Below are 27,461 nucleotides of genomic sequence, written 5' to 3'. Positions count from 1 at the left end.
TCTTTAAGAAGACAATAAATATTTGTGAACTTATCACGCTCTTATAAAAATCTTGTGCAATAAATATTAGTTTAATTACCACTTTATGGCGAAATCAGATAACACCATTGAAAAAATGGCAAACTAGGCGGTTTTTGACTGCTTCCAAAATGGTAGCCAATCGGAGGGATAAATTTAGACATAAGACTATCTAATATAAGGATGCGACAGTAGTTTAATTGCAAAACCATTTGCGTATGCTTGTGGCTTAGAGTCCCACCTGCCATTGAACGATTCAGTTTCACAGTTTTATCCAGTATATCATTCAATAAAGTTTACGTTGGACAAAAATAAATAAAACTGGAGGGAAATAGTTAAATATGGGACCATCTAATAAAATGCAAAAATATTTGGATACCAACCGGGGGTGACAAAATCGGGTATTTTTTCAATTTTTATTTCTTTGCAGATAACTTAAAACGAACTCCATATATTTCATTCTGATCACTTTTAGGACATTTCGCACTTCCTTCTACCTCTCTGTGGACATTTGTCACCTTTTCACAGCACTGGTCCCAAAGGTATGAAAACACGCGTTTTTTAATTGCGCCGAAATGGTTGATTATACTGGTTAACTATGTTCAGAGAAATTTCACAGCGTAAAAAGCTCTTTCTTATGGTATGAACGATACTTTGATTAACCTCCCTAAAAGTAAGATAGTCAACTCAACTCATCATCTTGTTATCAATAATCAACTTGTTGAATACAGTTCTTTTCACAGTGTTTTAACACATTTGACATGTTTGAAAATGATTTTCAAACTAAACTTTTGATAAATCAAAAGCGTGACAAAATCGGGTAAAAAACGTGACAAAATCGGAGGTGACAAAATCGGGTCAACAAGTGACAAAATCAGGGGTGACAAAATCGGGTTACCACTGTATTCGAACAAAAATCATTTTATGCTTGCAACGCATATACAATTAATACAATCAAACTAAGACCATGTGTGTGTGTGTTATCATGACTCAAGTCTTACTTGACGTAGTTTGATTTTCGTATTGTGTCGCGTTCGGTGTGCACGTACCATGTTTGAGTTACGGTCGTTGATAATAAATAAATTCCGTAACGGTGCTACAGGCGGCGCTATTTGTGACAGTGTTACACATATGTATTCGATTAAAACCAAAGTCATGTTTTTGTAAATAAAGCCTTTATTTCAAATTTTATTTTTAAAAGTTTACCCATAGATACAGAACGCAACAAACATTCATTACTCTATAGCAGTGGTGCCCAGGCATAGGCATGGTGCGGGCCAAATCAGATCGCCCATAAATGCCGCGGGCCGCAATAAACTCTGGCCATTCCTGTGCATAACAAAATGTAAAATAGGTGACAACAAAAACCATTTTCTAGGAATCACCATAAGGTTTAAACCGGAAAGCATTTAGATTCACAACATGCACGAGGCATAACGATTAAACTGAGGGACTCCTATGTGATCAAAAAATTTTCTCCTAAGTCCATCATCTTTCAAATCAGTCCACGGGCTGCACGAATCACCTGAAAGGGCCACATGCAGCCCGCGGGCCGCAGTTTGGCCAACACTGTTCTATAGAATCGCCTTTTGTCTGGATAACACGGTTCAAACGCTTTTTGAAGTCGTTACACGCGGCACGCACCACTTCCATTGCAATATTATCCCATACCTTGTTGATAGCACGAAATCACCGTGCCGACGGAGCAGCAGTTTGCATCTTTCCTGACGTTTTTGTTTTGTTGCTTCCGTTAATCCATGGGATTTACGTTTTTTGAATTTTTTTTTATCCAAATCCATTTTCAAAATTCAAATTTTCAAATTTCATGCCGGTCGCAATTGCGACGAATTCGCTCTCGAACAACCTTTTTGACCTCTGGACGCTTCATTTTCTTCCGGGTTTTTTACGGTTTTCAACAGATCCCGTCTCGACAAATCTTTTTAGTGTATAGTATACAAATCCTCTTTTTATGCCGTGATGTTTGAGGTCACGAAAAATAGTGCCGCATGTAGCATCATTTCGGAATTTATTTATTATCAACGACCGTAACTCAAACTTTGGTACGTGCACACCGAACGAGGTACAATACGAAAATGAAACTACGTCAAGTAAGACTTAAGTCATGATGACACACACATCCCAAGTAACAATTCCAAGTTTTATTACGTTCGTATAGCGGTTTTCATGACCAATTTCATAAAACCGCTAATAAAACTAAGAGCTCCACCAGAACTTTCTGATGACCGCTATAAAACTGCTTTCTGACCAAGTGGCCCACTCCTCAGAATGTTTTCATAACCGCTATAAGAATCACGTTATAAACTCAAGTAGACGTATCACGCTCTGCTAAAAGCAGCAATAAAACCGATTAAGCTTTCGCTGCTTGACAGCCATCGCCATAATTTAAAAAAGCTTTTCGCTTTTCGCTTTTTGTTTTTCGCTTTTCGCTTTTATAGCAAACGCCAGATAAGTTCGCTAGGTTTGTCAACTTGAAAATATATTCGTGAACAGAAAAGCTTTAGTTTTACTGACAGATCATTCTGAACGATTTGGTATATAGCAACCAGAATAAAATATCCCATAGAATATTTATTCAATTTTAAGCAATATCGTTGGTTTGCACTATGTGCGCATTTAATTTCATCGTGCATTTTGATATGATAGGTCGATAAAATCAGCGCGCAACTGAAATTTAGCAATTTTCGAAAACTGGTTGTTTTAACAAACTGAAAATATTCAGTTAGTCAATCTCAATTTCTAGCAAAATCATTTTAGTTGCTTCCTATGACAGGAAACCCGATTGATAATGACCTTCTTTCTGCAAAACACTTTGCTTTGATGAATCGTTGTTTTCGAGCTAAACAAAATACTAAAATATGGCAATATGGCTTCGCATAAAAAAATAATTTTGGTGTTGAACTTTGGTATTCTTCATAGTAGCAGCAAAAAAACTGTTTGGTTAGAGTGTTACCATTTTAATAGCTCTATAAAGCTAACAGATTTATTGCGGTTTGACAAGTAACCGCGATAAGATCAATTTTGATTGGTGCGCCATTTTGTGTTGCTACGCCACACTTATGGTAAGTTTATAGGAGACGTGGTGCAGCCAACAAGCTTTATTGTGGTAATATAAGCAACCACAATAAATTCGCTTTATTAACAGTTTTATTATGGTTTTCTAGCTAGCTATAAGTGTGTTTGCACTCGTATCCTCTTGGTATTGCGCAATACCACAATAAATCCAGTGGTTATGATTCATACCGCGATAAAACCTTTATAAAATTCAAGTAAAACCAAGCGGCTTTGAATTGTTACTTGGGATGCAGCTGGGATTGTTTTTGTGCATCGAACTGTCGAGTGAAACCGGGTAAGAACTGTCACTGTGAACCGGGCTAGCTTGATTGAATAAAACAGGGGAAGTATTTATTTGCGATGAAATTTCAAACCACTCGCAAACCCGAGCATGCTAACTTGATTTAAATGGTGCTATTTGAATTTTCTGTATCAAATAGAAGAAGGAAAGAAGAAGAAAACGAAAACAATCAATTTGTCATTGAGCACTGATCAATTCTTGGCGGCGTATTAGACGGAGGAGTGTGGCGCAGGCGAATGAATCATGAAATCTACCAAGTATATAAAGATGCGGATATTGTGAAGCGATTAAAACACGGCAGGCTACAATGGGCTGGCCACGTAACAAGGATGCCGGATGAGAGACCAGCGAAAACAATATTTAGCAGAAAACCCGACAGAGGCCGACAACTTGGAGGCAGACCCCATACCCGTTGGATGAGCGCTGTTGACGAGGATGCTAGAACAGCGGATGTAAGGGGCGACTGGCGAGCGGCAGCTCAAGACCGAGTAATGTGGAAACGGCTCCTGAATTCGGCATGGATTCGACAAGCGGATTGTCGTCGAAAAAGTAAAGTAATTAAGTGTATCAAAATGCTTTGCGATTTCCTTTGCGCGTAAAAAACCTTCTTTTTAATGGAAAGAATATCAGTCATCAACCTACGGTTACTCGTGCTGTAGTATTTCATCTCGGTACAATAAAGAAAGTTGCTGTTTTCAACAAAGTTGATCAGTACACTAAGATCTTACGATCGGCGGAAAAAGTTCGATGAGCTTGTCGCCAGATGGCATTAATATTCGAAAGTTTCTGTTCAATTTGAGCATGAAAACCTTGACTCCGTTATGATTATGAGAATTATCAGAGTGCTGTGCTTACGTTCATCATACAACTTACTGGTCTATTTTGAACACATCAGACGAATAAACGAGACAAAATCGCAAAAAAAGCCTTTTACTACAACATTATCAGATATAGTGGAAAGTACAAGTCAAAGGAATTTTTTTCCAATTTTTTCTCATTTATATTTTTCTATTCTGACGTTGAAGTTTGCTTTGGTGCGGTTAGAAATCAATAAAAAAATAATCTCCAGAGTGCGAATTATTATTATTACTATTATACTTTATTTAAGAGGTTTTCAGCCTGCGGCTGATTCGCCCCTCGAATGCGAATATAATACTTACCTCTTGTGTTGATCTGTTAATTGACTCACTCTAACATTACATTTTCACTTTGTACATAGCTTGCTAACAAAACTTTCGACCGAGAAGGCAATTCAAAGGTGATCAAACAGACTTTATTGTTCTTCCAAAAGCATGAAAATCGTTAACTTTTCGCTAAGAAACAAACGCCTATTCGTCCAATCCGACTCGAGCTGATTGGTTCTACGGCTCCTTGGATGTATTTTAAAGGCTTGGCCAGATTTTTATTTACCTTCGTTAAAGTGTAGCTAGAAAGTAATGTAGTAAACTTGCTCTTTTGTGTACTCCATGCCAGTTACGAGGTTATAAACCAACAACAGCTTATAGTTCTTGTTGAAGCTTATAGCGAAATTTCAACAGAATACATAGTTTGCTGCTTATAATCACCTAACAGTTTCTTATACACCTGGCAAAATCAACAAACATCATGCACACTATCATGCGATTACCGGCTGATAACTGCTTCAGAACGAACAACGCTCCTTTCAGACAAGACAAAGTTCACGCTTCCTTCATTCATCACTGTAGCCAATAGTGCAACACTTTCAGTTTTCCACCGGCCACTACCAGCCCAGCCAGCGTCCATCCATCTGTGTCTGTGCACAGTCCAGTCAAGTCGGAGTAAGTCATGCACGCAAAACCCCCCTCGACAGCAGTACATGTTTCCTCCGGGCCGGCGGACCCGCCCCATGGTTCCGTGACCATAGTTTTCACTTTCGTTGCACCGGATCGCCACCGTTGGCGCCCCCTACGTGCACACACAATACACGTTACCATTTACATTCTCGGGCATAGCTGACGGCCGGCAGGGGCGGGGAGGGGGATCCTCCGGTTCAATTTTGACAGAGCTATAAAACCGTACAGCGCCCCAGCGCAGCGCCGACCATCATCAGCGAGCCGAGGTTTAGCCAAAGGAAAACGCAATTTTCTAATTTTTCAAGTGAAATTATCGCGTCTCCATTACCGTATGTGAGTGGTCCCCACACCTTGCCGCCCATATCCGACACCGCAGTCAGTCGGTAGCGTTGTGTGCCCATAAGCTCTTTACAGTATATAAGACAAAAACGGTTCGCAAACAACGAATTTGCCGCGTTGCGGCAGCAGTGCTGCCCTCTTCCCAATCGATCCTCAAATCTAATCGAAGCCGGCCGTTGTTCGTCCGAATTCAATGGCTGGCTGAACACACGAATTTCAGCAATGCCGGCCAACGGTTAGTTTTATTTCTCTCTTCGGTTGATTATTTTTTTCTCTGACGCGCTTCTCCAAACACCACAGCACAGCAGGCGTCCTCTACCTAGGCCCATCACCGATCGTGTCCGTGTGTCGGTCGTTGCGAAAGCAATCGTATAGTTTTTTTTGTTGTTGTTGTTGTTGTGAAGGCATGAAAAATATTGTAACTGCCGGTCGAACTGTCCGATTGCGGACCGCGGAGCGACACCGGTCACCGGTGTCGGTTGGTTGGTCGGTCGGACACTGACGTATGTTTCGCTAATCAAATGCCTTATTGTCAGTGCCAATTGGGGAGGGGGGGGGAGAGCCCAAGAGGATGCCTATTAATCGATGGAGTTGAAAATTTGACTAAATATGGTTCGCACATGTGTGAAAAAAAATCAGCTATTCGGTGAATTATTGTGTGCGCGGCGGTCGTCGGTGTGAAGCAATGAACCACCAACCAACGACGACAATTGGGGCCATGTCAAATATACCTACACGGTACCTCACGCGGACACGATTGCACATTCGTTACAGCCGATTGGATTGGAAATGACGTAGCGAAACGGATATGACACCGAGACAACGCCGTCCGGTGGCCGGCACGGCGCGGCGGATCGGTTCCGTTGGGTTTTTCGAGAGTCATGCTTTGTCGCATGTTCGCGTGAGATAGTTGACTTAATTTTCTTTTTATCGGTGGATGATGATTTGGGAAAAAAGTTGAACCAGCTGTCAGGTTATTATTTATGTTTTGGTGCACAACTGGCGTTCACTCGGAGGAAGCATGATATGCCTAAAAGTAGATTGGGATTTTTGAAATGTATTGATGTTTTCGGTTTTTGCTCAAATAGGACTACATGTTACATAAAATGGAATTATACATTAATTAGAACCATTTCAAAACGAAGCTACCAGTCAAATCCGCATGTATCATGGAAGATGGAAATGTTGAAATGTTTTATTCTCAAAGAAAATTAAACATTGCCGTCAAATAGAAGCTCGAACATCGTTCAGGCTAACATTTTAATCATGTGAGTCACGTAGCCTGAAGCCGGTGTCAGCGACAAAAACAGGTTGCATAGATAATTGGTCCAAACAAAAGAAGCTTAATGAGTCACCCCCAAACTGGGACTTAATTTGGTGTGAAATATTAAAGCCATTTGGTTTTTTGCTCACAATGAAGCGCGGCTGTTGTGCTATTTAAATTTTATTACTTGAGGATTAGAGCGGATTTCTATCAGGTTGTTAAAACACATAACCGCTCACTTGCAATTAGACGCTAATACCACTAGTATAGTGGGTACTGTCATTAGTTGTTTAACAAATCCATTAAGAGCGTCCAATTTTGGAAGCCATAAAAACTCATATGTCGGTTCAATCGTCTCTAAGGTAGACCCATAGCCAATCACCTATATTAATTAAAAATGTTTATTAGTACTGCGTATTTAATATTAGCCCTATTTGCGCTGGTATTCTTAGCTTCCACGGTACCACGGTATAATGGACTAATAAAGAAGAACACGACTTCCATCAAGCCTTGCGGAAACCAGTAATTAGTTGCAATAAATTGAATACAAATAAACTGAACCAAATGAACAAAGAAAAAGTGAAACTTTCTATTCTGTTATTTTTATTTATTTCAATGTTCACAACATACGTTTTCTTTTCTTTTTTCAAGACCGAAGCAGCACACAAAAGAGAGTAAATACGAAACAACATTTGCAATAAGAATACACTGTGATTATGTCGTTTTGATTACTCAATTGTAATGGTCACATCAGCTAGAGTTTGTACCGACAATTATGTTTCCTATTTTGTAGATCTGTTTGACAAATTTTGCGAATTTTCAAACTGTCATCTTTCTTTTTGAAGATGGACTACGTATTTGTTTACTATACTGGGACTGGGTAGTACTTTGTAAAAACGAAAATAGAAGTGTAACGTCTGAATGAAAGATTTCAAATGGTAATAACTAGTAAACTACTGGACGAAACTGAACAATTTAAACGTCGTCGGATAGATAAAATGACCAGCAATTTTATGGAGGAGGTAAGAGAGCAATTTTACGGAGGCCGTAAGAGGGGGGCTCCTATACAAATGAAATACAAATTTCCTCAAAACTCTAGAACTAACCAAGCAAATGGAACTAAATTTGGCATGTGGGGGTTTCAGAAGGCAAGAATTTTTTCTGTGGTGAATTGAAACCCCTCCCCTCTTTAGAACGGGGGCTCCCATACAAATAAAATACAAATTTCCTCATAACTCGAGAACTAATCAAGCAAAAGAAACCAAATTTAGCTTGTGGGAATTTTTGGAAGTGAGATTATTTTCTATGGCGTACTGAGACTCCTTTCCCTTCTAAAGGGGGGGGAGGCTCCCAAACAAATGAAATTCAAATTTCCTCATAACTCGAGAACTAATCAAGCAAATGGAACCAAATTTGGCATGAGGGGGTTTTTGGAGGCATGAATTTACTTTATGATGGTTTGAGACCCCTCACCCACCCATGTGGTGGGAGGATAATGACTCTCATACAAATAAAACAGAAATTTTTGCAAATGTGCCATATTTTTTGCTATGTAACAAGCAGTAAGTTGTGAAAGTAAACTAGTGCAACCTTCTCGGAGCAAGATATAGTGAATCGACGCCGCTAACTTATGTACCTACTTTTTTGCCATTCATGTCAAAAGAGAAGGACATTCGAATGACGTATTTATACGTATACGACGTATATTTGCGATGAATGTGCTTTAGCTTTAATGTTATTTGTAACCAATGGCCCTTTTGAAGGCCACAAGCGAGTTAAAGTATGGTTATTGAAACATGTCAAGCTACGCATAATCATATTTAATACAATAATCTATAGTCTGGTCATTTATTACTATTTTAACCTTTATGATGCACACAAGTGATTTTTAAAAGAAATCTCTATGTATCAATTGTTGCAGGCGTTGTACTGATGAACACCCGTCCACGTATTTTTAAAGCCACCCCACCATTGCATTCAATGAAGAATTCAGCCTGAATATTTCACTCTTATCTTTTAAACATTTACTCAAACAATGGCACTCACAGATTCTTCTAAACATATATATGCCAGAAATGCAGTTTACATTAGCCTTTGATCTAATGATTTGATATAGTCCTATACGACACCCTTTCGTACAACCCTTAGGCACAGACATAACACTTGGAAGAAAAATCAACAAAAATTATCGTACCACACATTTTCCATGAACACTAGCACCATCTATGATCGACATTCCCAAATATCAAATAGCAACAGGAGTATCCCTCGAACTAGCAAGTATTTTTTATGGGGCATTTCCCTTCTTTCGTTAAAAAGCGCCACTTTGACCGAAACGGAAACATTCCCAACTATGCCCAAATTTGAAATGACGGTTTAATCGGTGCGAAGAATGGAAGACACAGTATTATGTCTGTTTGTCTCTGCTTTACGGCTGTATACTTTGTAGTTTTTGCATCCACCTTAATACCTTACCAAGAGATGTTAGCGTTTATATTTATTTATTTCCGTCATCCGACTTTAAGTCTTAGAGAAGTGTGCTTAGACTGGGAAAAATCACGCGGAGTGAGCCTCATATACTTACTTCAACTGGCACAAAAACCCAGTATCTTTTAAACAGTCTTATAGACCAGCGGTTCCCAAATGGGGGTTCGCGAACCCCCAGGGGTACGCCAAAACTTTAGTTCGCTTCAGAATAGTATAGGGAAATCCGTCAGGGGGTACGCGAACCGAAAAAAGGTTGGGAACCGCTGTTATAGACTGTAATAACTTGTAGTAAGTCTTATGATGGCATTTAAGACCAAAATTGGTCATGAAAACCGCCATAAGAGTACAATAAAACTCACATTGTTGCTTGGGTAATAAACTTGGGTCTAAACGACATTTGACTATCTAGCAGAAATGCCCAGATACTTCACTGCAGTGAAGAATCGTTAAAGCAGTAAATCACCAGAAACTGCTTTTTACAGGTAAAACTGACAACAGTGCATTTCTGAATGCTGATTGGCATACGATTAGAATTGCATCATTTCGCAAACAAACCGATCAATTTTTGAAACCGCAGACCGTTAAGGTTTTACAATTGGCAAAAAAAATGCGATATCATCAACGTAGCAAAGCCTTGTTCCACGAAGCAACAGTCGAATGACGTCGTTTACGAACAATTACGAGAATAGCAAAGGACCCTAAAATGCTACCTTGTGGAACTCCCGAACAAATCTTGAACCATCTTGCCTAAGTAGGGCCCAATTTAATGGCGTTTTTACGATTGACTTAAGCAAGGAAAGCAAGCTAATTGAAACTCCCAATTTATCTAGCTTGGCTAGCAAAACAACAATGTTGCTTCTGAATGCTGCTTTCAGATCGATGTAAATGGCGTTGATCTGGTTAGCCTGTCCCATAAATTATGGGAGAATCAAAAATCACTAACGCGAAACAGACGATGATATTGTCCCTTCTTCAAAGTGTTGGGACAATATATGATAAAAGTTTGTCACTATTGCGTGAATGTTAGGACAACAACAAGATATCGTAGCGGTTTATCATGGATCATGGAAATGTTTCATGACAACCATGCTGTTGCTTGCGAAAGAGTCACACTGTTGTATGCAATACATATTGTATGCAACACATGCCAATCTAATCATGTCACACTATTTCTTAAGTGTTTGCTGTTTGTCCCTTTTGTTCAAGCTACTGATAAAGTATTGTCTTTAACCAGCCGACCAGACGCCCTTAATATTTGCGAAATTCTTCTTCAAATTGTTGGACGCATATTTGTTTAAATGTGCATGTAAATTGTGTCCGCCCAGTTAATTTCGAGGTACGATGCTAATCTAACAAGCCAGTCGCCGTATGTTCAAATCTCGGCTGGGCGGTGCTTCTGGAGTCAGTCGGATCGTTTCACCAGCCCCGTAATTGTCCTGTACTCTATGCTGATGCAACCTAAACTGAGAGCTCAATAGCCAACCATTTTCTTCTGCATACGTTAATACTAAATTCAATCCGTTACCAGCCACCTTGTCGTTATAAAATCTTTTGTTCGGGGTTAAGAACTCTTTCTACACAATATTATCGTCTTTCAGCAATTCGTAATATTCACCTTTTTCTTCTTGAGTTCGAGGTACGATTTTTTTTTTTTTTTGAAAAATATTGGGCAGTTTATCTCGAAGTATACACAAGGGCAGATCATCTTCATCAGGGTTATAAAGTATGCACTAGGATTTTGTTATCTTAGAACAGAATCCTATGCCTGAGCAATCCAGAAAATAGTATCTTTTATATTGATACTAGCTGACCCGACAAACTTCGTATTGCCACAAATTAACCTGTGGTGTACATAAATCATGAATCTCGGATGATCTTTGTCACTTCTCGAGTTTTGCAAGCCCCCCAGTGGGCGGCGCTTCCGACGGCGGGTCACCGGCAACACTCGCGACCGCTCGTCCTGAATGATCTAGTGTTACTATAGATAGTTTTTGTGGTCTTGTTATTGATTAATGTTTTATGGAAGAGTCTCGAATTTCTCGAGTTGGATTAGTTTTTGAGTTTCGCAAAAATTTCTGTTTTATTTGTATGAGAGTCCATATCCCCCTACCACAGGGGTGAGAGGTCTCTAACTATCATAAAATAAATTCAAGACTCAAAAATCTCCTACATGCTAAATTTGGTTCCATTTGCTTGATTAGTACTCAAATTATAAGGAAATTTGTATTTCATTTGTATGGGAGCCCACCCTCTTAAAAGGGAAAGGGGTCGTAATACACCACAGAAAAAAAATTCTGCCATCTAAAACTCTCACATGCCAAATTTGGTTCCATTTGCTTCATTAGTTCTAAAGTTATGAGCAAATTTGTATTTCGTTTGAATGGGAGCCCTCCCCCCCTTCCTAAAAAGGTAAGAAGTCCTAATTCATCATGGGAAAAATGGTTGCCTCCAAAAACACCCACATGCCAAATATGGTTCCATTTGCTTGATTAGTTCTCGAATTATGAGGAAATTTGTATTTCATTTGTGTAGAAGCCCCCCCTCTTGAAGTGTGGAAGGATCCTAATTCACCGTAGAAAATATTTTTGCCTCCAAAAACCTCCACATGCCGAATTTGGTTCTATTTGCTTGATTAGTTCTCGAGTTATGGGGAAATTTGTATTTCATTTGTATTGGAGCCCCCCTCCTAATGTGGGAAGAGGTCCTAATTCATCACAGAAAAAATTCTTGCCTCCAAAAACACCTACACGCCAAATTTGGTTCCATTTGCTGGATTAGTTCTCGAGTTATGAGGAAATTTGTATTTCGTTTGTATAGGACCCCCCCTCCTAAAGTGGGGAGGGGTCCCAATTCATCATTGAAAAAAAAATTGTGTCCAAAAACACACACATGCCCAATTTGGTTCAATTCGCTTGATTAGTTCTCGAGTTATGAGGAAATTTGTATTTCATTTGTACAGGAGCCCCTCCTCTTAAAGTGGGGAGGGGTCCTTATTCACCATAGAAAAGTTTCTTGCTCTCGAAAACCTTCACATGCCAAATTTGGTTGCATTTGCTTGATTACTTCTCGAGTTATGAGGAAATTTGTATGGAAGTCCCCACTCTTAAAGGGGAGAGGAGTTATAATTCCTCTTATAAAGAGGGGAGGGGTCTCAATTCACCATAGAATAAATTCTTGTCACCAAAAAAAACACCCACATGCCAAATGTTTTTCTATTTGCTTGATTAGTTCTCGAGTTAGGAGGAAATTTGTATTTCATTTGTACAGGAGCCCCCCCTCTTAGAGTGGGGAGGGGTCCTAATTCACCGTAGAAAATTTTCTTGCCCTCGAAAACCTTCACATGCCAAAGTTGGTTCCATTTGCTTGATTAGTTCTCGAGTTATGAGGAAATTTGTATGGAAGCCCCCCCTCTTAAAGGGGAGAGGAGTTACAATTCCCCTTATAAAGAGGGAGGGGTCTCAATTTACCATAGAATAAATTCTTGTCACCGAAAACTCCCACATGCCAAATTTGGTTCTATTTGCTTGATTAGTTCTCGAGTTATGAGGAAATTTGTATTTCATTTGTATAGGAGCCCCCCCTCCTAAAGTGGGGAGAGGTTCTTATTCATCATAGAAAACATTCTTGCCTCCAAAAACACCTACATGCCAAATTTGGTTCCATTTGCTGGATTAGCTCTCGAGTTATAAGGAAATTTGTATTTCGTTTGTATAGGAGCCCCCCCCCCTCTTAAAGTGGGGAGGGGTCCCAATTCATCATAGAAAAAAAATTTGTCTTCAAAAACACACACATGCCAAATTTGGTTCCATTTGCTTGATTAGTTCTCGAGTTATGAGGAAATTGGTATTTCATTTGTACAGGAGCCCCCCCTCTTAAAGTGAGGAGGGGTCCTAATTCAACATAGAAAATTTTCTTGCCCTCGAAAACCTTCACATGCCAAATTTGGTTCCATTTGCTTGATTAGTTCTTGAGTTATGAGGAAATTTGTATGGAAACCCCCCCTCTTAAAGGGGAGAGGAGTTATAATTCCCCTTATAAAGAGGGGAGGGGTCTCAAATTACCCTAGAATAAATTCTTGTCACCGAAAACACCCACATGCCAAATTTGGTTCTATTTGCTTGATTAGTTCTCGAGTTATGCAGAAATTTGTGTTTCATTTGTATGGGAGCCCCCCCTCTTAGTGGGGGGAGGGGTCTCTAACCATCACTAAAACCTTTCCTGGCCCCAAAAACCTCTACATGCAAATTTTCACGCCGATTGGTTCAGTAGTTTTTGATTCTATAAGGAACACAGGACAGACAGACAGACAGACAGACAGACAGACAGACAGACAGACAGACAGACAGACAGAAATCCTTCTTTATAGGTATAGATTTTTAGGATTGTATAACATTTAGCCAGGGACGATATCGCGGACACCTAATACCCGCTTTGCTTTGATCATTTAGATAATATTCTGGTCTCTAGGTTGAAATAAAAAAATATATTGTTAGAAAATGTACGTATTATCGAAGGTACGTATTAACGGTTTTGTTAGCTCCCGATTTTGTCAGCTCCCGATTTTGTCTACCCCCGATTTTATTAGCTTTTTATCCCGATTTTGTCAGCCTATAAATTTTGCTTAACTTTTGTGCTTTTAAACATGATTTATAATACTTTTCAGCCTACTTGAAACTATTCTGATTCTCTGGGGAGGGTTTTTGAATAAAATGATGTCTTCTTGCGAGAAATTGGGAGTCAAAACTAGGGTATTTTTATAGTAAAAGTTCTATAGTTCCTAAACAAGCAAAGATAGACGTATACTATATTCAGCAATGTTGTGTATTTTTACTATTTGTACAACTTTTCAACACAAGAAAAAATCATACAACAACTACAAAAACAGCTAAAATAGGAAAACTGATTTTAACGATTTTTCATTTTTGAGAAATAAGATTTTTCTATCTTTTCTGAAGAGATAGAAGGTTATTGTCTTCAGCAAAATTTCTTGTAATAATATGCTGTAAAACTTTGCAGAACACATCAATGTGTTATATTGAAACTGAAGAAAAATAAAAATTTTATTGCACTTTTAGAGGGATTAATCAATATTTAAATTCCGCTGGACGATAGAACTTTTAATTTTAAGAAACTATTCCAAAGATTCCATAAACCTAAAAACAAGTTTTCCCGCTGAAAGCTAATGCGCACCAAAAAAGGTTCTGGACCAGTGTGCTGTGCCTGGTTCATTGAGCTTTCGGTTGATTAATTAAGGGTTAAAATTTAATTTTAGTAGAAGTCTTCGATATTGCAAGGTCTTAAGTCACGAATTTAGAAAAAAAATTCGAAAATTTTTTTTCTCGATTTTGTCGGTTTTCCCATTTTGTCAGCCCAAAATTCAACATAGGGCTAACAAAATCGGAACATTACTGTATAATATAAGCCATATAGATCCGTTATTTTGTTCAAAAATGTAAATCCGATTTTTTCCTCCTTTTCTGTTGGGTACTGAACCACTGCGTCCATTATTTTGAACTATTGTGGAAAAAAACCGACGAGAGTACACTACAGACTAGTCTATTGTCTCTGTAGAGTACATAAATTCAAATCAATGTGTGTAGCTAGAACAAAAAAAAACAGTAAATTGTCATGTTCTAACTGCCTTTACACCAATGGTCAACCAACACACACAATCACATGCAAACATCGCAGATGACTGGCACGTTTTTTGTCAACTCCCGATGAATGGTTGTTCCTGGAAAAACACCGTGGCCACATCTGGCAGTCTCAGATGATAAAACCAGTCCAGCCAAGTGTCGAAATTGACACTAACAATCTACACATTAGAGACCATTCGAATCTAGAAAGTTCAATTTTTTTCACGCCACGAGCAATAGCTGTCCGACTGCCAAGCCGCACAGCCGGAAAAAGATCAAAAACAGTAAACAATCTGAAATGGATGGTAAACATAAAACGATTTGCCACGCACCTTCTCATTGTAGGGATTTATCCAAGCAGATATCATGAAAACAAATTTTCGATGATCCGATCCACAGGAAAAATAAGAACACAACTTTTAGTGACCCGAACGGGGTGACGCGGGCGGGCGCTAGCGTTGGTTATTGCACACACAGAGATGAACTTCGACGTTTTATGGGTACTATTTATTCTTCTCTTCTCGATTTTGATTTCGCGCTATTGAATCTGTTTTCTTCGGTGCTTTCGAGCGACCTCACTTCTTCTCACTGTATACGTATAGAGCCCAGGAGGGCGCGGTAAAGTCGCAGACAGCAACGACGGCGAACGGGGCGCGGTGGTAGCTGCGGCAACGATTACGACAATGACGGCGCGGTGACGACGAATACCACGGTGACTACGTTTTATTGTGAATCAAGAGAGAAAAACCAGAAATGCTGTGCGATACTAGCTACAAATTTACTTCTCGCGAGCACGATATATTTGTACATACAAAATATGTATGCTTTTCTTCTTCTGCTTCCACGAAACGAACAAAATTTCAACGAGCTTTCGATGATATTTTCCCACTTGGCTATTGGCTCCCTTTTCTAAGAGGAAAAGCAACTCGAGCAGCACCTGCTCTTCAGCTCTAGCTAATGGATTCGTATTGTTATCACTTGTACTGTAGTGTAGTGCGTAAAAGCAAACTTTCGAATTCACCAAAAAAAAAAACTTTTCCGACACACGAAATAATCAACCGCCTTCCGTGCGATCAACAATAGTCACGATCATTCACGAAAATGTAGTCAGTAGTGCAATGCGCACACACGGTCATGAAGGTCACGATGGCGGGGCCTACTTCGTCGTCAAGTAAGATGGTTCGTTTCGTACTGCACACAACTGTGACACACCGATACGTAGGGACACTCGCGCGTACACGGCACCAAATGTTGACCAAATCTCACTGACACTGCCCACGGCTAATGAATGTCTAAACTAATGGCCAACTGATTGTCACTCTGGAGAAAATCGCCAAATTTGGCCAACGAAAAGGGAAACTGAAATAAAATCAACGCCTCGCATGGGGCGAGAATCGGTTCTATGAACGCCTACGCAAAGATCGCGACTCACAAAACAAGCTCGAACGCGCAGTTGCTGCGATGATCCGGGGAACAACAACGACAACTAACCGCTCTCCAGCTGGTTAACTGGATGAAACTCCTAATCAGCGTATTTCGAACAGCAAGTTCTTTTTTGGATCAACTGCTTCTCGGCAGTGGGGTTCCAACCGGTCGTCGTTTACTTCTGCTCTCGGTTCGCTTCTGCCGTACCCGCTCAGCCGGATCGGGGAATGATTTGATACAGACAACTTCCTCAACCCGTTTCTTCACGATCACGAACACTCTCACGTTCCGAATCACCGTACAAATCCTAATTATCCCACTTCTCGGTGATTGCGTCGCGCTGCGTCGTAGCAGAAGCACTACAATGCACAGCAGATCGTTGTTAGGCGGATAGGCAAAGATTAGGCGAAATAGACCAAACGCTGTATATAATAATTCGACTCGTTCGCTGTTTTCCCAGTCCTGCTTTTTCCTTCGTTTTCGATTTGTCGTATTCAGTGAAAACGATCTCCCTTTTTCTTCCTCCGGGCTCCTATAAATCGTTTTCGCAAGCACTGCCACTTCCTTCAATGCACTGCAGTTAGTACTGCTGCTGCCAGAGGCCGAAGGCTGTTCGCTGTGTCTTATATTATTATTATTGTGGTGATTCAGAAAAACGCAACCAATTACGCTCGACAATACTGACAAACTGACTCTGAACTGGACGCCGCGACTACGAACCAACGACTACGCGTTCGATTGGCACCGCGCTTCGGTGGTACTCTCCGGTTGCTCACGTGAGCGGCCCCGTACGGTAACCCATTCTCCCGTAGTCAGTCACGGTGTGAGCTCCACCGTACCAACCAACACCACCAGCCGGCAAGCGCAGAGGCCGCGACGCCGTGTTCTATTCAAGCGAAAGGTTGTTTTGCCTTCACTTAGAAGTGGCTACGTGAGTTGTTGATGCAATTCAACTGGCCGCTTCGCTACCGTTAGTTCTGCAGCTCGCACTCGGAAAACGCTTCCACTTTCCTGGTGCGAATTTGCAGAACTAATAAAGACACCATTTGATGGCGTTTGTTTAAAATTGCTATCCTGTCCTCGCTAGCAGGCACGTTTCAATTAAAATTCATACATTTTCGCATTATTACGTTTCCAGCAATATCAACTACTAAGTGTATCTTCTAGTTCTAGGTAAGTTCAGCGATGGTTCGATCACTTTGACTCAATTCTGATTCATTTGACAGTACCGTCTCAACTGAGCAAAATTTGACAAAGTTATATATGGGACAATTGTAGAACTAGAGAACGTTCAATGTGCTATACAGTAATGTTCCGATTTTGTTAGCCCCATGTTGAATCTTAGGCTGACAAAATGGGGAAACTGATAAAGTCGGGAAATTTTTTTTTCATAATTCAAGAGTTAAGACCTTGCAATATCAAAGACTTCTACTAAAAATTAAATTTTAACCCTCAGTTGGTCAACCGAAAGCTCAAGGGACCGGGCACAGTACACTGATCCAGAACCTTTTTTGGTGCGCATTAGCTTTGAGCGGGAAAACTTGGTTTTAGGTTTATGAAACCTTTGGAATAGTTTCTTAAAATTAAAAGTTCTATCATCCAGCAGAATTCAAATTTTGATTAATCTTCCTAAAAGTGCAATAAGAAATTTATTTTTCTTCAGTTTCAATATAACACATTGATGTGTTCTGCAAAGTTTCACACCATATTATTAGAAGAAATTTCGTTGAAGACCTTCTATCTCTTCGGCAAAAATAGAAAAATCCTATCTCATAAATGAAAAATCGTTAAAATCAGTTTTTCTATTTTAGCTGTTTTTTTAGTTGCTGTATAACTTTTTCCTGTTTTACAAAGTTTTATAAATAGTACAAATACACAACATTGCTGAATATAGTATACCTCTATCTTTGCTTGTTTAGGACCTATAGAACTTTTACTATAAAAATACTCTAATTTGACCCCGAGTAACTCGCAAGAAAGCATCATTTTATTCAAAACTTCTCCCCAGAGAATCAGAATAGTTTCAAGCAGGCCGAAAAGTATTATAAATCTATACCTATAAACAAGGATTTCTGTCTGTCTGTTCGTATGTTCCTTATAGAATCGAAAACTACTGAACCAATCGGCGTGAAAATTTGCATGTAGAGGTTTTTGGGGCCAGGAAAGGTTTTAGTGATGGTTAGAGACCCCTCCCCCCACTAAGAGAGGAGGGGCTCCCATACAAATGAAACACAAATTGCTGCATAACCCGAGAACTAATCAAGCAAATAGAACAAAATTTGGCATGTAGGTGTTTCCGGTGATAAAAATTTATTCTATGGTAAATTGAGACCCCTCCCCTCTTTATTAGGGGAATTATAATTCCTCTCCCCTTTAAGAGGGGGGGGGGGTCTTCCATACAAATTTCCTCATAACTCGAGAACTAATCAAGCAAATGGAACCAAATTTGGCATGTAGGTGTTTTTGGAGACAAAATTTTTTCTATGATGAATTGGGACATCTCCCCACTTTAGGAGGGGGGGGCTCCTATACAAACGAAATACAAATTTCCTCATAACTCGAGAACTAATCAAGCAAATGGAACCAAAGTTGACATGTAGGTGTTTTTGGAGGCAAAATTTTTTTATATGATGAATTGGGACACCTCCCCACTTTAAGAGGGGGGGGCTCCTGTACAAATGAAATACAAATTTCCTCATAACTCGAGAACTAATCAAGCAAATGGAACCAAATTTGGCATGTGTGTGTTTTTGGAGACAAAATTTTTTTCTATGATGAATTGGGACACCTCCCCACTTTAGGAGGAGGGGCTCCTGTACAAATGAAATACAAATTTCCTCATAACTCGAGACCTAACCAAGCAAATGGAACCAAATTTGGCATGTGTGTGTTTTTGGAGACAAAAATTTTTTCTATGATGAATTGAGACCCCTCTTCTCTTTAGAAAGCGAGTTATGACCCTTCTCCCTTTAAGAGGGTGGGCTTCCATACAAATGAAATGCAAATTTCCTTATAATTTGAGTACTAGTCAAGCCAATGTAACCAAATTTAGCATGTAGGAGATTTTTGAGTCTTGAATTTATTTTATGATAGTTAGAGACCTCTCACCCCTGTGGTATGGACTCTCGTACAAATAAAACAGAAATTTTTGCGAAACTCAAAAACTAATCGAACTCGAGAAATTCGAGACTCGTCCATAAAACATTAGTCAATAACAAGACCTCAAAAACTATCTATAGTAACACTAGATCATTCAGGACGAGACGGCCGCGAGTGTTGCCGGCGACCCGCCGTCGGAAGCGCCGCTCACTGTGGGGAGGCAAGTCCCCGCAGAAATCACTACTGTCTAAGTTTATTTATTTTCCTAGGTCTACCTGGGTTTCCTGGAACGAGCGACAGCGAGTAAGGAGAGGATCGCGCAATGGTACTTTCCACGAAAAAGTTTTCCGTGAAATGGTACATTCCGCTTAAGGTTTTTCGCAAAATGATATTCAGCGTAATATTGTACAATCATGGCGAATATTACTATCCGCTTTCTGGCTATGCAATGAGGGGACAGGGGAGTTGTTTTCTACTTTACTGTGAGGAAAAATTGCAAATTTGTATATTAAACTACCCATTCCAGGTAACTAACAAGCCTTAACGTAAGCAGCAAATCAGCGTATCTGGCATTTTATACTGCACGTTATTGTATGCTAGCTTTTTGACTGCATAGGTGTTGTATATTGGCATCCAAAATTGTATTCAAATTCTTCGTGTCGGTAATTAGCTGTAATTAGCATTGTCAGCACTATAAGAAGGTTATCAGTAAAGTAGCTGTATATTTTGCCAAAATAGCATTTAAGTAGCATTTAAGGCGACTTAAATGCTTATTGACCTATATTTGAATAGCATTGGTGATGCTTATTGGTTACCTGGGATGCTTTCATAATTACGTAATTGCCAAAATAAATCATCTAAGGTTGAACTCTTCAGAAACTTGCAAAACTCCAGATTGTGACAAAGATCATCCGAAATTCATGATTTATGTACAACACAGGCTAATTTGTGGCAATACGAAGTTTTTCGGGTCAGCTAGTCATGTATAAAAGCACAAAAGTTAAGCAAAATTTATAGGCTGACAAAATCGGGATAAAAACCTGATAAACTCGGGGGTAGACAAAATCGGGAACTGACAAAATCGGAACAGTACTGTAGTACTGTAGTTGTACATAATAACTAGTTCTACAACTGGTCCATACATAACTTTGTCAAATTTTGCTCGACGAAGACGGTACTGTCTCAAAATTGAGTCAAAGTGATCGAATCATTCCTGGGTTAGTTCCACGAAATACTTATACATAGAAGTATTATTCGATACAATTTATCTCGCAATATTTTTTCCGCAGCGTTCTTTTTAACGTGCGACCATAGGATCAACCATAGGATAACAGTTGCACTTCGTCAATAGTACACCTATCATTACCGTCAATGCATTTTTATTTCTTTTGTTCCTCTGGATTGATTTATAGTTGAATACTATGTTTATACTATGAGAAAATGGCAATAAATTCCACCAATTTAGGACACAATAAGAAATCACATCTAAATTCCAGGCTAGACCGACCATTTCCATTTATGTACGTGTACCTACTATTGTCTGAACTTAATCTACAGACCAACCATCAACCAGTACGCTTTATTTGTCATCTATCGATGCAATCTATTGCACCCGGTTAGGACACAAACGTTATGGTACAGCACTGTTGATGTGAGACTACGTAATAATAGTGTTTAAAAAGAAATGTTTCAGAAGCTGAATTATAATTATGAAGACACTTTGACAGAGTAAACCTTTTTCACGACATAGACAACAGTTACAATAGAGCGTAATAAAAGACAAATAGCCTGAAAGTAAGTTCTTCCTATAGCAAACGGAACTATCATTATCTATAATTCATGCTTATTATAAAATTTTTTGGTGCATTTAGAAGACATATGTTAAAAGTAGGTTGGTAAACAAACCCCATAGTGGTTCTCAGCCTCTTAGCCAGCAACTCCTATTCCTACCTCCTCGTGGTACCAACCGAGATACGAGCAACCTTAGTGGACGGGTAGCCAACCCCGGTGGAAACTAAGGCAGTATGCTAACAGAGAAGGCAACGAAAAAGGACTAGCGATTGGTAGCTTGTAACATGGAACTGTAAGTCTCTCAATTTTCTGGGAAGTACCCGCATCTTTCCCGAGTTGTTGAGGGCCTGCAAGTTCGACATAGTAGCGCTGCAGGAGGTATACTAGAAGCGGTCTGCGGTACATTCGTATAGAAATGGATACTCGATTTACCAGAGCTGTTACAATACACACGAGCTGGGCCATCTACTCATTAACTTAGCCGTCTTCAAAAATATGACCATACGAAGTACCTAGCTCCGGCACACTTACTTACTTACTTACTTATCAGTGCATGTCCGACGGTCTTGCAGAACAAAGGGATGAAATCAGAAAGCTTTACTGCTGACAGGTTCTCGTCTACAGTCTACTCATCCACGGATGTCGTTGGCTTAGCTGCGTCCCCATGAGCCTCTGGGTCTGCCTCTTCTACGCTGTTCTTGTGGATTCCAGTCGATGGCTTCTCTGCAGATCTCATTCACTCCTTTCCTCAAGGTGTGTCCGATCCACTTCCACCTACGTGCACAAATTTCTGTTGCTATTGGCAGTTGATGATATCGACGATGGAGTTCCTCGTTGGATTTCCAAGTTGTTAGACCACCTAGCACGAATGATATATCGCAGGCAGCGATTAATAAATACTTACAGCTTTTGCGTTGTCTCCCTTGAGAGGTACCACGTTTCGTAGGCATATACCAGTACGGATTTAACGTTTGAATTGAAAATTCGAGTTTTCGTATGTAGAGTGACCTATTACGCCTATTTCGCAGACCTGCAAAGGCAACCCTAGCCTTCCTGATCCGTGTGGCTATAGGCAACCTTGCAAAAGAACGCACCGTTCTGAGGCTCGACGAGATGGACTAGCTTATCTGGAACTCCTCTACGCCAAAGTGCGCCGCAGATGTATTCGTGGTTATATCAGTCAAACGCTTTTTCGAAGTCAACGAACAGCTACTGGAGGAGTAGAAGGAGGGGGTAAAATACCCAATATACAAGAAGGGCAACAAGTTCGAATATGAGAACAATCAAACGATATCCATTCTCAACATTGCCTATGAAGTGCTTTTCCGGATCATCTTTCGTCGTCTATCGTCGCTAGCAAGTAGATTAGTGGGAAGTTATCAAGCTGGTTTTGTGGACGGGCGATCAACAACGGACAAAATTTTTGTACTGCGACAAATTCTCAAAATGTGTCGCAAATATCAAGTCCATACGTATCACCTATTCCTAGATTTCAAGGCGGCGGTCGATACTATCGACCGTGAAGAGCAGTGGAAAATGATGGACAAAAACGGCTTTCTTGGGAAGCTGACAAGACTGATTAAGGCCACGATGGAAGGTGTACAGTGCTGTGTGAGGATATCGGATACGTTATCAAGCCCGTTTGAAACACGCAGGGGACTTCGACAAGGCAATGGTATTTCTTGCCTCATGTTCAACATCGTGCTAGAACTAGAGGGTGTTATGAAACGTGCGGGTTTTGACATGCGGGGCAGAAGGTCGTGCCCAAAATAAAAATCTAGCCAATTTATCTGTTTCGCTGACGACGACGACGTGAACATTGTCGGAAGGACGTTCCAGGTTGTTGCTGAGCAGCACATCAAACAGAAACGTGAAGTGGTGCAAGTTGGATTAATGGATTAATGGATTAATGGAATACGTCTAAAACCAAGTACCTGTTAGCAGGGGTAACCGTGCGCGTTCCAGATCGCATAGATGATAGCGTGGTAGTCCACGGAGACGAGTTCAAGGTAGTGGATGAATTTGTATCCCTCGGGTCGTTGATGACGTCGGATAACAACTGCAGCACAGAAATACGCACACGTATTCTTGCCGGAAGTCGTGTTTACTATGGACTTCCCAGGACTCTAAGGTCTGGTAAGCTTCACCCCGTACCATGTACAAAACGCTAATAAGTCCTCTACGGGCACGAAACGTGGACAATGCTCAACGGCCATTTGAAAGCACTGGCCGTTTTTGAACGTCGTTTGCTTGGACCATCTTTAGCGTTGTATGTGAGAACGATGATATGGAGGAGACGGATAAACCACGAACTGGCGAACCAAGTATCCAGAAAGTTCCTAAGGATGGAAGCCCAAGCAACAATGTGAGTTTTATTGTACTCTTATGGCGGTTTTCATGACCAATTTTGGTCTTAAATGCCATCATAAGAGTGTAATAAAACCCAAATTGTTTCTTGGGAGGGTACAATGGATGGAACATGTTGTAAGACTGCCGAGCAACAACCCCGCAAAAATTATGTTCGACTCGAATCCGCTTGGGACTAGAAGTACGCAGCGTGCTCGATGCTTACACCGAGTGGAGCAAGACCTGGAAAGTGTGGGACATTCGAGAAAGTGGAGATGGTCACGCTCGACTGTATCCTATGCTGTTCTGAAATCCACGAAAATATGACGTGCTGCCACGTTATACTCACGACATTTCTGGCGAATTTGTTGGAGAGTGAAAAGCACGGGCCCTTTTTGTAAATGGGACAAACCACACTTTCCATCCACACCACCGATAGTTTCTCCTTCCCCGAAATCCTTAAAATTATCAAGTTAAGTGCCGTTGCTAATGGTTTTTGCCATTTTTTAAGTTCTGCCGGAATTCCGTCGTTTCCGATGGCATTATTATTCTTCAGATGACTGGTATCTCGCTGAATCTCTTCGAGATGGGACGCCGGGACACTGTTACCATTTGTAGGAACTTCTAAGTTATTTTCTGTCCCAACTCCTTGTATTATATCACCATTGAGTTGCCCATCAAAGAACTGCTTCCACTACTTCCTGCTATATGCTGGAAGGGCTCAACGATACGTACGTTCAGAGATGGACACACCATCTACCAGAGATGCGCCAACACTCACGAGCTGGGTACAACTTTCATAGTGATAGGCGAGAAGCGGGAACGAGTGGTTGGGTGGTGGCCAATCAATCCTCGAATATGCAGGTTGAGAATCGAGGGCCAATTCTTCTCCATAAGCCTCATCAACGTGCACAGCCCTCACTACAAAAGTACCGATGATGACAAGGATTCAACTCGCAGTTGAGTTCAGCGCACACCAGCTAACCAATGAAATGGGCCTCTAATACTTACCGACTTTGCCGCCTCCAATAACATGACCGTATGTAGTACCTTCTTCCAGCACAGACTCCTCCACAAGTACAGCTGGAGGTCACCAAATCAGACAGAATCACAGATCGACCCCGTTCTGATCGACGGTCGGCACTTTTCAGATATTATAGACACCAGATCTTATCGAAGAGTTAACGTCGACTCGGACACACCTAGTGATGGTTAAGATGCGTCCAAAACTCTCCGTTGTGAACAACATTCGATACCGACGCCAGCCTAGGTTAGATCTCGCGCGGCTGAAGCAGCCAGACGTTACCGCAATCTACGCGCACTTAAGGCCCCGACACAATGCATACGGATTTTACTACGTTGCGGAAATTTGACAGTTTTTCCATGGATTTTCTGTCAAATTGACGCAACGTAGTAAAATCCGTACGCATTGTGTCTGGGCCTTTACTCGAAGCTGCGCTGCCGGAAGAGGACGAGCTGTACGAAGCCCCATTCGAGGACTGTTGGAATACCATTAAAACAGCCATCAGCAGTATAGCAGAAAGCTCGATCGGGCATGTGGCACGGAATCAACGGAACGATTGGTTTGTGATGCATATAGGAGGGTGATGGGTGAGGAGTAGGCTGCGCAAGCGGCCAAGATGCACAGTGCCACACGACAGAACGTGGAAAGACACCAACAGAAGAAGATGACAAACCAAGTCTTTCGGGAGAAAAACCTGGTAGGGCAGGAATATGCAGGCTTATTAAAATGGGACCAGAAAAGCTGGTCGTTTGTATGCACCAGCTAATTGTTAGAATTCGAGTTACGGAACAGCTACGGAACAGCAGAGGGCCTGATCTACAAAAAGGGCGACAAGTTGGACTGTGAGAACTATCGAGCGATCACCGTTCTCAATGCCTCCTATAAAGTGGTGTCTTAAATCATTTTCCGCCGACTATCACCAATTACGAACAGATTTGTGGGAACTTATCAAGGCTCCGTCGAAGGTCGGTCTACAACGGATCAAATATTATACTGCTGCAGATCCTACAGAGGTCCCATGCACCATTTGTTCGTTGACTTCAAAGCCGCATATGATAGCATCGACCGGAAAGAGCTATGGAAACTCATGGACGAGAACAGCTTCCCTAGAAGACTCATCAAACTAATTCAAACTACGTTGGATGACTGTGTTCGGACCGAGGCTAACCAACGCCGCTTGAGTAGTAGTATATTTATCAACGGCGATGAGATTGAGGTATTCGACGAGTTTGTCTACCTTAGCTCTCTGGTAACGACGGACAATGATACCAGCCGTGAGATTCTAAGGCGTATTATCAGCGGAAGTCCTGCTTACCATGGGCTTCATAAGCAATTGCGGTCCAGCAAACTAAACCCCCGTATAAAGTGCACCCTGCACAAGAAGCTTATTAGACCCATTGTCCTCTACAAGCATTAAGCATGGACAATACTCGAGGAGGACCTGCGAGTGCTCGGAGTTTTCGAAAGTCGAGCGCTAAGAACGGTCTTCGGCGGCGTACAGGAGAATGGAGTATGGAGGCAAAGGATGAACCAAGAACTCGCACGGCTCTATGGCGAACTCAGAATCCAAAAGGTGGCTAAAGCAAGCCGGATACGATGGGCAGGGCATATTTTAAGAATGCTGGATAACTACCCTGCAAAGATGGTGTTTACCTTAAATCCGGTAGAAACAAACCGACCAGGACCGCAGCGAGCAAGATGGTTAGACCAGGTGAAGTACTTGGTGTCCATAGAATTAAAGTTTAAACATTTTTGCATTTTTTTCCTATCGCACCCTGTACAGTTGTCACTATTCGCATACCGGTTGCCTAAGTTTCTTTTCGAATGAAGAAGTTTCATTCATAAAAAAATCCGATAATACAAAAAACGTATTAATGAAGCTGTCCATGTTTGAGAGTGACTGTTTTACACAAGTGACATCAATTCATACAGAAAAAGAGCTGTATGGATAGATTTTAAACTCAGACCCACCTACCAATTCAGTTCCTATATATCAAACCCAACAAAGTAAAATTACTTGACATTCTATTTAACAAATTAAATTCTTTACATACTGACCAATGAATGGCCTTCTGGTAATAGGTTTTCCTAAGTACGCCACTAGTTTACTCGAATCTTGACTGGGAGAAAGTTTTACAGGTCAATAAAATCCTTTGTAATAGCCCCGCCGCAATTGTCTAACAACTGTCTGCGGAATCTGTTGAATAAAAACAGAAAGTCAGCTTCCGCAAAGGTTATGTGGCGCCTAGGCTTTGCTTTTTACTGAGCCATGATTACGTTGGATTCTGAATAGGGTATGCTGTTGCTTCGTCGTAATTGCCTATTCCCGTCCTATACAACACAAATTATTAAAAATATCAGCATTTTTATGACACACAGTGCAAAACTAGTTATTCCCTAATATTTTAGTTTGTTGCATCTCATACGCGATCAATCAAAGTGAGCTGAGTCTATTTAAATGCTTTTTATCATTAAAAAAGTCCTACCAGCCAAATTTCCTACGTTTTTTCGTGCGACGAAGAAGAAAATGTCGACTAATCGTTTTAATTTCCGTCATTCATAAATGAAAATAACTCACGCAAGGCATTGCCGTTATTCAACAGCCAGCAAAACTTGCCTGACCTGCAGAAATTTTGCAGAATAACTTTTGTCATGCCGGAAGGTCGGAATCGGAAGGTAAGTGTGTTTTAGTCAAATCAGCACAAGAACTTTTGGAGTATTCATTAAATCCATCCAGCAAATGATGAAAATTAGAATCTCTTTACTTACTACGACGGGAATTAGAAATAAACCCTATAACAAACATAAATAAGGTAAACTAAGATTTCGCTTTAGAGTGGACTTC

The 27,461-nt window shown here is 40.6% G+C and overlaps 1 protein-coding gene across 1 annotated transcript in view; it reads right to left on the bottom strand.

Moving 5' to 3' along the window:
- The window catches only part of LOC128734771 (terminal nucleotidyltransferase 5C-like), a 210,573-nt gene extending 193,518 nt beyond the window's left edge, over positions 1–17,055 (bottom strand). The window contains exon 1 of the mRNA XM_053829114.1: positions 15,264–17,055. Within this exon, the coding sequence (XP_053685089.1) occupies positions 15,264–15,299 (36 nt within the window). The 5' untranslated portion in view covers positions 15,300–17,055. The remainder of the gene's footprint in view (positions 1–15,263) is intronic.
- Between the last annotated feature and the right edge of the window lie 10,406 nt (positions 17,056–27,461).

The sequence above is a fragment of the Sabethes cyaneus genome, chromosome 2 (genome assembly GCF_943734655.1).
Source record: "Sabethes cyaneus chromosome 2, idSabCyanKW18_F2, whole genome shotgun sequence".
NCBI classification, from domain to species: Eukaryota; Metazoa; Arthropoda; class Insecta; order Diptera; family Culicidae; genus Sabethes; species Sabethes cyaneus.
Note: the sequence above shows the minus strand (reverse complement) of the source record. Positions and strands in the feature narration are given on the sequence as shown.